The sequence below is a fragment of the Nannobrachium achirus genome (assembly GCF_963921795.1).
Source record: "Nannobrachium achirus genome assembly, chromosome: 4".
In the NCBI taxonomy this organism is placed as follows: Eukaryota; Metazoa; Chordata; class Actinopteri; order Myctophiformes; family Myctophidae; genus Nannobrachium; species Nannobrachium achirus.
In genome coordinates this window covers 41,815,823-41,829,467 of record NC_137813.1, presented here as the reverse complement: position 1 = coordinate 41,829,467, position 13,645 = coordinate 41,815,823, and the positions used below count along the sequence as shown (strand labels likewise).

Sequence of the window (13,645 nt, the reverse complement as noted above, 5' to 3'; positions counted from 1 at the left end):
GGGCATATGTGATTAAAACCAGGAAATGTGCAAAACCAGGAAATGTGCACATTTCCTGGTTTTAAACACATATGCCCCTTTTTTTCTATATATCCGATCTTCAAGCTCACAAGGTATCGCATCATGAGTCGTGCTGAGCTTGAGGATCTGCAATTTTAAAACTGTAACAAATATAGATAATCGTTATAATGCAATATCATCTTCACAATATCGATATATTGAGGTATTTGGTCAAAGATATGCAGTGATGTTACTAGGTTTTCAATGTAATGGGTCCCGGGACCCACAGGTGGTCATTCAAATGGGTCCCAGAAAAGTTTTATGACTCAATATAAAGTTTACGCGCGCAAAATGGCGTTGGACGTCGGTGGAATCAAAACATTGATGTTTCTATCGCCTGTTTAAGACTGTCTACGTGGATTTTATGTGTTAACGTAGGGTAAAGTAGGATGCTTTCACCCATGAACAATGGTGGTGTCTGTGGAATATTTTTTTTTTTCTTTTACCGCGACGCAGTAAATTATTTTAACATGGACTCCAATGGAGGCGCATCCACGGGACCCCAGGACCATGACATGAATGAGTCCCTGGGTGACTTGAATGAGTTTTTGATGCGGGATGTGCACGTAATGACATCACTGTATTGTGATATTTGACTTTGCAAATATCGCCCAGCCTGTCTGTGTATGTTTACAACGGTACTTAGTTTCTACTCTGAGACAGATAGTCGACATTACTCATCTTGTGTCATGTCCAGGGCAGCAATTTGCATGTTGTAAATGGGTGTTTTGTTTTAGCTTTAACTCTGCCCTAAAATTGGATTACAAATAATGTGGTATAGTCTTGTGCTGCTGCTCTATAGGCCTTTATTACTATTTAATGGCCAATGGCTTTTTATGTTGCACAGAACATTGTTGAAACTGTTACATTCGCCTTCTGACTTCTAAATCAGGAATGCTCTCTTGCTGTGTATCACCACACAATCTTGAGATACTTGTTAACAGGATATTCCTGTATATAGAGCCATGGAGACATGAAGCATTTGGGTAAAACAAACATAACAAGGTAAGGTTCTTTAGAAAAGAGGTTTTCTTGGCCTGGGCGGCTGGAGTAGCCGTCAGGGCAGTGGGCACCTTGGCTGGTAGCGTCGCGATCCCGCCGAGTCCTGATCCCGCCGAGTCCTGATCCCGCCGAGTCCTGATCCTGACAATCTTTGCTGCATGTCACCCCCCATCTGTCCCCATTTCCTGTTGGTCTACTGTTCATCTCTCAATAAAAGCAGAAAGAACTAAAAAAAATCTAAAGAAAAGAAAAGAGAATAGAAGAATACAAATCTCTGTTCCTACTCTCACCTATGGTCCGTATGAAGTGTGGGTCATGAATCGAAAGAAAGAAGGGGCCGAAATGTGTTTTCTCAGACGGGTGGCCGACCTCTCCCTTAGAGATGGGATGAGAAGTTCAGACATCTGTGAGAGACTAGCGGCCACACAAACTCAGATATTTTCACAAGCGGAGCTTTTTATATGCGTTTGGGGGGGTTGACCATATTATGAAAACAATTTTTTGGCCCGCGATGTTCTAGCCATTGTCATGTGGGCAGAGAGATTTTTCTATACAGGGCTGTGTAGACGCAGAGATTTTCAAAAACGAAAACCAAAAATCTAGGTTTAAGCAAAATACCCGGCGTTGTGTAGGTCACCTACAGAACCGCTGCTCCTTGATTTGGAATGGTGCCAGCTTAGGTGTGTCGGGCATCTAGTACAGATGCCTCCAGAGCGTCTGTTTGACTTTGACAAGCTGTTTATAGTTTTTAAATCCACCAGAAGCACTAGTAACTAGAAGCAGTGCTCTTCCGAGCACAGGTCTCCACCAGGCCGTGCGTCCTGGTGGTGCTACTGTATAATAGGCCAATGTAAAAAGGGTGGCATATGTTCTTCACCTTAGATCTTTCATGGCAATCTGATGCTGCATGCATGATTTGAAGCATTGTGTTCCAAAAATGAGTTTTGCTAAAGTCTACCTGCTGGTGGCGCTATAACAGGCCAATGTGAAAAAGGTAGCATTTGTTCCTTGACCTAGTGGGAATATGTGTGGCAAATTTCACTGTAATCGCAAGCTGCGTTGATGATTTGAGGCATTTTGTTCAAAAACGGAGCAATCCTGCAAGCTTTGGAAGCCAATATTAGCCAATCAGGATGGAATATGAAATACAGACGGATCGGACTTGATCACATGACTATAGAGATACTGTGTACCGATTTGTGTGATTTTTGGATAAAATCTCAAGGAGTAATATCCAAAAATGTGTTTTACATAAGTCGGCCCAAAGGTGGCGCTATAAAAGGCTGATGTGAAAAATGCAGGGGAAAGGTTTATCCTTAGCCTCTAGGGAGTGCGCTTACAAAGTTTGAAACTGATCGGTGGAGTTATAGGTAAAACCACAAATCGGCCTGTTATAGCGCCACCATGAGGCTGATTAAAAAAGATTTAAGTGGTATTTCTTCCTCGGCCTAGTGGGAACGTGTGTGCGCGATTTCATGATAATTGCACTTTGCGTTTGTGATTTGAGGCATTTTGTCCAAAACGGCTCAATCCTACAAACTTTGGAAGCCAATCTTAGCCAATCAGGATGGAATATGCAAAATCGGACAGATCTGTGTCGATCACATGACTGTTGAGATACTGCCTACCGATTTGTAGGATTTTTGGACAAAATCTGTAAGAGTAGTGCACAGAAATGTGTTTTGCGAACATCGGCCACTAGGTGGCGCTAGAAAAGGCCCAATTGAAAAATTTAGGGCAGAGGTTCTAGATTGGCATCCAGGGAATGTGTGTGCTCACTTTGGCAGCGACCGGGCCAACGGCGACTGAGATTAGCTGCACACAAACTGCGAGAAACGCACGCACGGACGCACGGACACACAGACGGACGGACGGAGGGGAAAACATACTCTCCCCCATGCCTTCGGCTGGTGGAGACAATATTGTCTTAGAATTGGTATAGAGGAAAACAAAATAAAACATGGTGAAAGGTATGATTGCTAGGATAGCCACACATTAAACACTGCTTGCGTTTTGGTGACATATATTTAAAGCCAATGTTGCAAGTGCTCTTGTCTGAGTCTGTACACACGTTTAATCCATGGATTGCCAGAGTGTTACATCCATAGACATAGAAAGGTAAACGCCTCCTCCGGCTCTGGGGTGTTGGTAAAAGAGGACTGGCAATCTTCATGAAATCTGAAGGCAGCTTCCTTCCTTGTGTGTCACACGGTGTGTCACAGAAGGGACGTTTGGTAGGCCAATCAGATGCGGGACTTCCTCTTTCCAAGAGGCACTTGCTTTGGCAATGTAAACGTTTGTCTCCTCATGCCAATAAAGCTCTTTTGAATTGAATTTAAGTACCGGAAAAGACACGCTGTGATTGGTGTGCTGAGTGGCAGAGTGCCTTCCGCTATTCCGCCAGTCCTGTTTTACCAATCACCAATGAACTGCAGTGGCAGATGAGGTATCTAGCTTTTTATATCTGTGGTTACATCTGTATTTACTAGTGCTTGCGTCCAATTCTGTGTCCTGTTGTGTCACTTCCAGGGTGGGAATCACTTTGACCAGTATGAAGAGGGCCAGTTGGAGCTGGAGCAGGCGTCACTGGACAAGCCCATAGAATCGGTAAGGCTACATCCATCAACCCGCACTATTGGACCAGCTGTGAGAGTGGATGATTGGTCCAGGGAGGAATAAGAGCCATACCCCCCCGCCCTTTTTTTTCTTCCATTGATTCAGCCCACTTAGAATGCATCCAGTGGTTCCTTGAACACACTGCCACTTAACCAATAGAGTCACCTGTCTTATGTTCATTATACCCTATATATTGCTCCCCAACCCCTTCCTAAGTCCTCTGCCTCTTCCATTTACTTTGTGACAGTCAAATTATGATGTATCTGCTAGATCTCTTATGTTTGACTTTGAACTAAAGCTAGATAAAAAAAGAAAATCAGTCTATTAGTCATTTATGTCATCCAAACACTAGTTGAAAAAAAGATGACGTGGAAACATGGAGTGGATAAAGCACTGTCTCTAATGGTTTGGTCTAAATGTCAATATTTATCCATCGAAAAAAAAACATCTGGTTACATGGCCCAGTATCGCTGTACTGTATTCTCTAAACTAATATAAATGCAATCAATGTAGTCAAGCCTGTTTGTCCCATTCATTGGTGGGAAGGCAGTCCTGGTGGCCAATGGAACCATGCGAGCGCGCGCACACACACACACACACACACACACACACACACACACACACACACACACACACACACAGTTAAATTGTTTTATTAGCCTACTGAACTAATTGAACTAATCTAATTAGATACAGGCATTCATTGAGAGAGGTGTGTTCAAAAATATAATCCGATTTTAATGCCCTACAAGGACAAACAAGATTAACGTGTTGCAAAGATAATTGGGGGCTTTAAACTAAAGTTGCCAGAATTTTGCTGGCCATTATGTGTCTGATTGTTTTGCTGTAATTGTTTTGATTTGAAGAAGGTAAAAAAAGGACAGTGCTTAATCCACTCCATTTAGTGAGCGAGAGAGAGTGCGCTAGATGATGTGAATGGCTAGATTTGTGTTTTTGAGTGAGTGTGTGTAGTTTAGAACTTATTTGTCTTAGTCTGTAGTGTTTTTGTCTGTAGGACAGTTATCTTATTGTACACAACTTGGGGTGTTCGACATTTCTCTCCTGCAGCGAATTGGCCCCTATTAGCTAAGCAGCAATGACCCGGTTTGTATTTGCACGCTCTGCTTTCCTACTCCTATCTTTAGGGTCCTTTGTAACGCTTCTCTTACTGTCTCTCTCTTACTCTCTTTCTTTATATCACTCTTTATATCTCTCCTGTCTCTCTGTCTTGCTCTCTCTTTCTGTCTGTTTCTGTCACGCTCCCTCCCTCCCTACTACACAGTGATTCGGTGTACAGTACCCTCTGTCATTCTGTGCTGGCATGGTGCTTGTGCAACTGGGACTGCATTTTTCGCTGAAGAGGCACATAGATAATAGCGCAGGCAGCTCTTTTCATTCTCTCTCCTCACCCCTCCTCCTCCCTCCTACCCTGTCTCTCTGAAGCATCATGGTAAGCAGGCCCAAGCTCCACTTTCCATCTCCACAGTGCCGGTTTTCCTCTCCTCTACTACCTTTGCCGAAGTGCTTTTGTGACCCAGTCAGATAAGATAAGCAAGCATACAAATCAAAAGTATTTTCTTCTGTAGTCACACCACGAAGCAGATGAAACTGCACTTCTTCAATTTTATGTAAACGTGCACATGGCTGTGGTGCTCAATCATGGATACCTTGGCCAAAGCGGTTAGAGGTGGGCCAGACCCAAGAATCAAATTTCTTAAAATGCAGCTTTTAATAATGATTTAAAGCAGGGTTCCCCAATAGGCGGCCATTTACGCCCTGCGGGTGGCTACTGTCTGGCCCATACCAACCCCAGTAATAATGGTGGTATAACGGTTTTGGACATACAAGATTTTCACCCGACAACGACGAAAACTGTCGCTGGAGTAGTGGGAACGCCACCGTCGCCCCCCTGCAATGTTGTGGCCCTCGGCTTGGTACTCTAGACATAATTCGGCCCTTGGGGAAAACTAATTGGGGAACCCTGATTTAAAGACTAGGTCGAGTTGAATACCAATAGAGTGAGTGACTTGATGGATGGAGTACACAGTCACACAGGGTAAGTGACCCACTGTTTATGGGTGGTGGAGAGGAAGTGGCCTGCTTACCGGGCTTGAATGTGTCTTTTTGCTCCTGCGCTATTGTTTATGGAGGGGCACTGAGGGCTGAGCTGCTGCGGAGCACAGCCCGAGACACGCAGAACTCTTACACCAAAAGGGCACGTCACTCAGTCAACCTGAGAAGCACCTCACAGCTTACTTAAGCATGATTTATACTTCAGCGATGGTGTTGTGTGCGTGACGTGCATCACTCTCCAAAAATAACGTCTTTTTGTGTTGACGTGTGTTAGCGCGTCAACACCTTTTCCCGTTGGAAATACGTTATTTTTGGCGAGAGGCGTGTTGCACAGCACTTCAACACCGAAGCATTAATTGGGCTTTAGGAAATCCACGCACAACCCCAACACAAGGCAGGGGACTTAAATGGTGATTTATGCTAGTGAAGTAAAATGATTAGCAGCAACATAAATATAATCACCACCACACAGTTACTAATATTTGGCTGGTGGCTGTTTCTTGCCCTTTATCAAAATCGTCTTTTCGTTATGATCTCCTGATGGGTCACTGCATGTCAGATTGAAATATCGTAACACACACACACACACACACACGTATACTGAGTGTGCTCAGACAGGTACAGTAAGTAGCCCATTCCGGCCCACCTCAGTGGCATAGATGTGAAGCGACGGGTGAGTGTCGGTCATCATTGAGTGTCAACATCATGGAGCTGATAATGAGTGCATCAGCCCAGCTCCTCTGAGCCCCTCCCCTGCCTATTATTGTGTGTGATCTGTAGGCAGCTAGAGGTCTGTGGTATTTTATTGGGATCTTTATTCTCTTTCTGTCCAACCCTTTGGCCTTCTGCCCTCTCTGTTTAACATTGTTTTTTGCATAATTGCATGTTTTAACTGGGTAGCATTCAGTGCTATTACTTGTCACACTGTCCTAATTCCCCCCCGCCCCCGACGTCCCCCCCCCCCCCCCCCCTCCTTTCCAACCCTCACCCCACACCCACCCCCTCCGATATGCAGTGGGGCAGCCTCAGATCCGCAGATGCACATCCGTAAATTAAGAAACACGTGTAGACTGGGTCACTGTCAGACATGGAAGGCTTAACGTCTTGACAAAACATCCATGGCATCAACACACATCACACATCAACACCCTCAGAGTCTCTCCGGTTCATAACATGGAGTAGGACCATGTAACCCAGGGACATTAGGTGTTGGAGAGTATTGCAGCTGTCTGGAAATATACTTAACCTTGGAACAGTTGGCTCCATTACGTAGTGTGGTTCTCACTCTGGACAGAATCCTTTTAGCATATCGTCGTTGTCGGGTGGAAACCTCGTATCTCCCAAGTTTCAAATGTGTATGTTCTTTCGCAAAGTAAAGCCCTGCTTCATCATACAAGGCTGTCGCACAAAAGTAGTGAAAACAGCAGATCTACAAGCACACAACGCCTCGCAGTGCGAGGCGTTGTGTGCTTGTAGATCGGCTGTTTTCACTAGTTTAAATCATTTTTAAAATGATAAATGCAAAACGAACGGTTTTGGACATACAAGGTTTTCACCCGACAACGACGACATATGAGAGACTGTGCGTTAGTGTTCGGTGAACTGGAGCTTTATTGTGGTGGTGTTTACTGTTTTCTCAGTACCACCTTGAATTTGGTTACTAAGTTGACGTAATCCACGAGAGAATCCCTCAAGGTCGCTATAAACATGCTTAGTGACTGATTACTAGTCTATAACAGTGCTATATTATGTACAAGTGTTTCGTATTATTAGGCGCTTTCTGTTTCTCTGTTTTATTTTTGTTCCTCTGTTGGCTCTAGAAGCACTGAGACAGTTGTTTCCATTTAGTCACACCTATCTGAGACCCGGCTGGAATGTGCAGAGCACCAAACGCAAGGGAAACTGAAGGGAGGGTTTATTGGGAGCAGATCCCAGTTTACCACTGGCACCTGCAAAAAGACATTTCCATATCATAAAGAGAAAGGGTGACGTCTGATTGTGAGTGCTTTCCACCCAAATGGTCAGATACCCGCTAGGGATAGCCATTTGGAGAAATGTTATTAACCTTGTTACCATTAAGCCTTATCGGTTAATTAACGGTGAACTGTTAAGGAAATGTGTTGGAAAAAATACACTATTTCCCCCCCCCCCCCAATCATAAAATTTGCTATTTAACTGATTAAAAATACAGGGAATAACGGGGAAGAAGAAGAGGGATACATTGTTTTTAGGTTTTATTTTAGCTGTGAAACGGCAATAATAGGCTGCCACGTAACAGCAGCAGCAGGAGCCCTAGAGCCCTTTTTTTACGGTTACCATTAACTGTTAGTGTTTACCGGTTACCGATTTCTTAACTGTTGGCTATCCCTAATATCCGCCTTTACATCACTTTCTTCTTTTCCTCAAAATGTGTAGCAGCTCATTCATTCATTCAGGGACAGTTGTGTCAAATATGACCCAAGACAAAGTTGCTTTAGTTGCGTTGTTCAGTGTTTAACTGGATTGGTTAACCATATTGTTGTACAGTACATGTGTTATCCCAATTCTCATGCCCTCGTTCTGATTGAAGAATAATGCTGGGAAGGAATTGGAACATAATCTAAACCTGAGTGACAACACACACACACTCACACACAACACACACAACACACACACACACACACACACACACACACACACACACACACACACACACACACACACACACACCAGGACTCAATAATACACTGAGGTCACTAGTCAGTTCCCTGCATATCTCTTCCTTTACCCACATCTTACACCTGATTTATACTTGGTTGCGTGCGGGTGTCACGCACGTAAAATAAGCTTGTAGATCGGCTATTTTTGCTGCACTACACCCGTGTGCAACTAAGTATAACTCGGGCTTTAATTTCCCCTCTTCCCCATGCACTGTGCCAATGACAGCACAATGCACTCTCCCCTCTTACAACCACCCCCCACTTGTGGCTTTCCTTCTTTCGTTTGGATAACATTTTCATTTCTTCTATATTAACAGTCAATTGGTGGATTTATTGTCATGCCTACCAATTTTGTTTTCTGTTTGTATACAGTATTATGTTTGTTCAAAGGCAGAGAATTGAAAATTTCCTCTTTTCTTTTCTTTTTTTTCTTTTTTTTTGCATTAAAGAAATGGAAAAGCTAGAAGAAATACAGTTGAAAGCGTTTGGCCGGTTTCTTACGTTGTGTCACGTGTGACTATTCTTTTGACAGCCCAGTATTTTAAAAGCCAGGTTCGTATGGAAATGCCTTCCCTTCCACTTGCACTGCTGTTGGACTCGCCGTCGTTGCTTTCATCCGTCTGTCTGTCTGTTTATTTCATTTTAATTTTTTGTTATCTTTTTAGTGCATTTAATCTGTTGTTCAGCACACAGCCCACCTCATCTCTGCCCTTTTCACATTGCTCAGCCCATTTCTTAGATCTAATCTATATAACGGTATAGCGGTTGCCACTGGTGCGTTATCCAACCTGCCCCGCCTGTTTATTCATTTCTGTATATGATTCACACAAGTGATTTTAAACCCTGAGGGGGAAAAACATAGTTGTGTGGCAAGTACTACCCTTAATTCCTGGTAGGATATTATCTGTCTGAGCTTGCCAAAATAGAACATGTTATTGGGCAAGCTTCTTTGGTCACATAAGTCTTTGACTGAAACATTGCACAACAATGTTGAATCTGCTGTGGGGCATAGAAAGAGTTATATGGTTTTTATTTAATGCTGCTGGTTTAGGGGGACATATTGATTTTCCTCCTGTCTGCCAAACCCCACAGATCAGCTTGCCGTCCAGACCAATAAAAATGTCTCTGTGTGTGTGTGTGTGTAGGCTGCTGTTGCACCAGCGCTGCAGTAAAGCACAGAAGCATGCCCACCGTCAGAGGAGGGTGGAGCTCACTGCAGCAAAATCTTCGGTGTAGCTTGGCAGAATTGAATCATAGGTCATGTAGTCCTGTAATCTGAAATGAATGCATTGTAAGAGCTTAGCACCTACAGACGTTGTAGTCCATATAGACGTAACCTGATTACATACTTGGTTACACACTGGTGTCCAACTCAAAATAGATGCTCTCGACATTCACGCTGTAACGCGTTGTGAGCTTGTAGATCAGCTATTTTAGCTGAGGACACCGTCTCACAAGTAATCTAATTTAGGCTTCTTTTGCCTTCATAATGTCCAGCAGCTACCAGGCAAGTAGCATGTTCAGTGCTATAGACCAGTGGTTCTCAACCTGTGGGTCGGGACCCCCAGGGGGGTCGCCAAATAATTTTGAGGGGTCCCCAGATGATTGACTTATGTTCAACATTGTTTTCTCACTCACAACAGTAAACAAACCAGCATACAGCCTAAGTGTATAGAGGGTATCTGCACATTTCTGAAGTGACAATTTAAGGACTTTTTAATACCTCTAAAATAAAAGATTATACACTGGCCAAATTGTCAAATATTAGAGGCAATAATTGTGAAAATAGCTGATCTACATGCTCACAACGCCTCGCAACGCGAGGCGTTGTGAGCATGTAGATCTGCTATTTTCACAATAGAACCGTGGTACACAAAATGTAATGCCTCAACTCTTAGTACTCGTCAGGGTGGGGGGCTCCCCAGTTAAAATATGATTATTTTGGGGGTCGCAGCCTGAAAGGGTTGAGAACCACTGCTATAGACTACACTTTATTGCCCTAGTTATGTGTCTACAAACACAAGCTGGTTTTCTCCAGAATTGTTTTCTCCACAATGAGGCCCAGCCGAGATTCCTCCCTTATCTCATCCCGGAGCGGAAGGGATCTGACAGCCAGCCACACAGGGAGGGCTCCAGCTTGTAATATCCATTCCCATGCTTGGCTGTGTTTGCCTATGACATTTGAAGGGAAAAAAACCTACACGCCATCAAACAGGAAGTGGCGCAGTTCAGTCTGTCCCAGCGGCACCATTAGACAAACATTATGGGCCGTTATCGGCACATTCGCTCGATCTGCTTTGTTTTTTATTTAAGGCTGAAACACCAAATAGGTTTTGGTTGCAGGGAGGTAAAAAACTATTTGGTTACAAATCCCTCGGAGGGTTTGGGCTGGGGCAGATCCAATTTGTACCTCCAATTAAGGTCTATATGGGCGGAGATGCAGCATGTGCTGCGTGTATGACCACATCCCCTTCACGTGCACTAACCCATAATGGCCCACCTCACTTCCACGGCCATAGAAGGCCATCTATCTACAATCCATTGCTCAGCCTGCTCTATATCTCACCCTGTTTCCTTGCCCCTCTCTCTCTGTCAACACACACCTCTTGAACCCCGTTAAACCATCACCACTCTGTGCTTGAGCCCACCTCACACTAACAGTTGGAGTTATCTTGTCTCCCACAAACCCCGCCCACCTCTCCCTGTATGTGTGCCCACCATTCAACAAGTGCACTACTAACACCGACGTCTCCTTTTTGTTAAAACTCTTTAACAAAAAGCTGCATGCTGTTTTTCTGTTTGATAATTTTGATTTATTTGAACCCCTCCACCACCTTTCTTTTTGTTTGTGAACCTCTATTGTCCACTCTCTCTTTGTGATTATAAATATCCTTTCTGTTCTGGTTTGTATGGTTTTTATTTTTTATTTTTGCAACACTGGTGAATGTTAGACACGCCTGGAATAGTTATAATCACAACAGAAAAACCCCCGCTTATTAAGAAATCTCATTGTTTTATGTTTATTTGTGCTTGAAGATGTACTGTAGTGTGTAGTGATGGGACGGTCTTGCATTTAACTTAATGTTTATTTTTATTATTATTGCTGACCCATACGAGTGCTATAACAGTTCCAGTCATACACATTAGCCCCCTACAATGTGCTAGGGATTGCTATTGTGTATGTTCTTATGCACCTTTCTTGCAACTCTGGTCAATTAAGCTTGATTTATAGTTTGTCGTATGATAATGTTGCTCACCAAAAACAGACGATGTACAATTTTTGAGCTTTTAGATCTGCTATTTTTGAGTATAGATTAAGCATTATCCATGACCTTTTTCACCCGACTAGTTCTTCTTGATGTACATCATAGCTGCTCCATTCAAACTGTGTATCCATTCAGACAATCAATGTAAAAGCCGTAAAATGCACTTTGTAAGTTGATATGTCCTTTTTCACAGCACACTTCACAATCAAAGCCTTTTCAGGGTCGCATTGAACCTCGCAAATATGCCTCCAAAAGTGGTTGTGTAGCAACAGTAACCACTTTTGATATCCAAACACCATGCTGCTAAGCGGCCCGTCTACTTGTTCATAAAGTGCACTATACACTGTATATGAACACGATAAGGTCTAAAGTGAGCAACATATTGCAAATCAAGTGGTGGCCACAAATGCTTTCCAAACAGAAACAAGCATGTCGAGACCAGACCATCGACTAGACCAGAGATGCTACGGGTGTCCAAGAGCATTCACAATGGGAAACTAGTGTATTTAAGGGTGCTACATGAACACAGTCTCCCTCTCTCTTGTCTACATGCACACACTTGCATCCCCTCAAACGTGAACATTTTCTCAATCCTGGGCCTTGTAATGGTAATCCAAGGCCGCCCTCTTTTTACGTCTTTCTCCGTTCCTCGCTGTTTTTGTTTCTTTTGTTTTTTTGTGACGGCTGCAATCTGCATACATGTCATGGTGCTCCCCTATGTCATGGTTATGGAATCACGGCAAGCTTGGAGTTTTCTGGTCCTCAGTTCTGTTTTATGCAAGATTTCCATACCCGTTCTGTGTCATTTTATTTGTGTGTACCAAGATCTGGCTCTGTAGTGTTTTCATATATGTATGCGTGTGATACATATATATTTATTTATATCGCCCTCTCCTTTCTCCTCCTCTTACTGCTCAGTCTGTGACTTGTGTACATGTTGTTAGCCAACAGGAGTAGTAGAAAATGCACATGTCCCAAACAGGTATTTAGCTCTACTCCTTACTGTGGTAAGGTATGCCGCTCTTCCATCCCTGCCAACACACGGCCGCTAGGTTTACAGGCTGCACTCAGCCTCATGTATTCATTCACACTAGCAGAGAGAAAACACATGATCCCTCCTCTCAGCCTCCCACCCTCCACTCCCCTCATCTCCTCCTCCTCACCAACTTTTGTGCTGGAAGATACTGATGTTACACAATGCTGTAGGTGACTATTATGGATGACAAATGATACTGATGGTGACGGTGGTGGTGGTGGGTGTACGGATGATGATGATAATGTGGTATGTGTGTGTTTGGTTGTTTTGTTTATTAATTTATTTTTGTATCTGTTTTTTTTTTCTCCTGTTTTGTTGCTTTTCTGTTTGTTTTTTGGATCCCGTGCCTGCGGGGAAAGCTCCTCTTATTATTGGAATATTTTGGTCTTTCTCTCCTCTGTTCTGTCTGCTAGGACAACATCGGGCACCGGCTGCTTCAGAAACATGGCTGGAAGTTGGGGCAAGGCCTGGGCAAAACCATGCAGGGTAAGGAAGTCATCCTCCACAGCCACACACTCGCACAATACACAATGTACTGCTGTTACTAGGACTCTACTCTCTCTCTGTCACTCCCCTTCACACACTTATGTTTCTCTTTTTCTACTCATTCTTTTCAACAAACGTCCTTTTTGTTCCATATATCTTTTATTTTATTCTGTATGTCCATGTCCTTTTTCGCCGACCTATTATTTTTGTGTCCGTCATTGGGGAAAACATTTTTTGTTCTTTTTCTTTCTAAAAGCATAGCTGTTCCTGTTGCTCTTGCGCTGCTTTTCCCTGGAACTTGTCAGGCAAGAAAAGTCTACTTGGGTTATTTTTGGAAATTGAGGTGAATAGTGTTTTATTATTAACTCGTCATTGCTGTTCCTTTCCTGTGATGCATTTAGCCAGTA

At 43.4% G+C, this 13,645-nt stretch overlaps 1 protein-coding gene across 3 annotated transcripts in view; it reads left to right on the top strand.

The window, feature by feature from the left end:
* The window catches only part of gpatch8 (G patch domain containing 8), a 37,223-nt gene that overhangs the window by 6,245 nt on the left and 17,333 nt on the right, over positions 1-13,645 (top strand). The window contains exons 2-3 of one of the 3 annotated variants that reach the window (XM_080723712.1): positions 3,592-3,669; positions 13,166-13,238. In XM_080723712.1, coding sequence (XP_080579838.1) covers positions 3,592-3,669; positions 13,166-13,238 — 151 coding nt within the window. Of the gene's footprint in view, positions 1-3,591; positions 3,670-10,323; positions 13,239-13,645 lie in introns of those variants that run through there. The other 2 variants (XM_080723713.1, XM_080723714.1) reach the window with 2 other exon arrangements.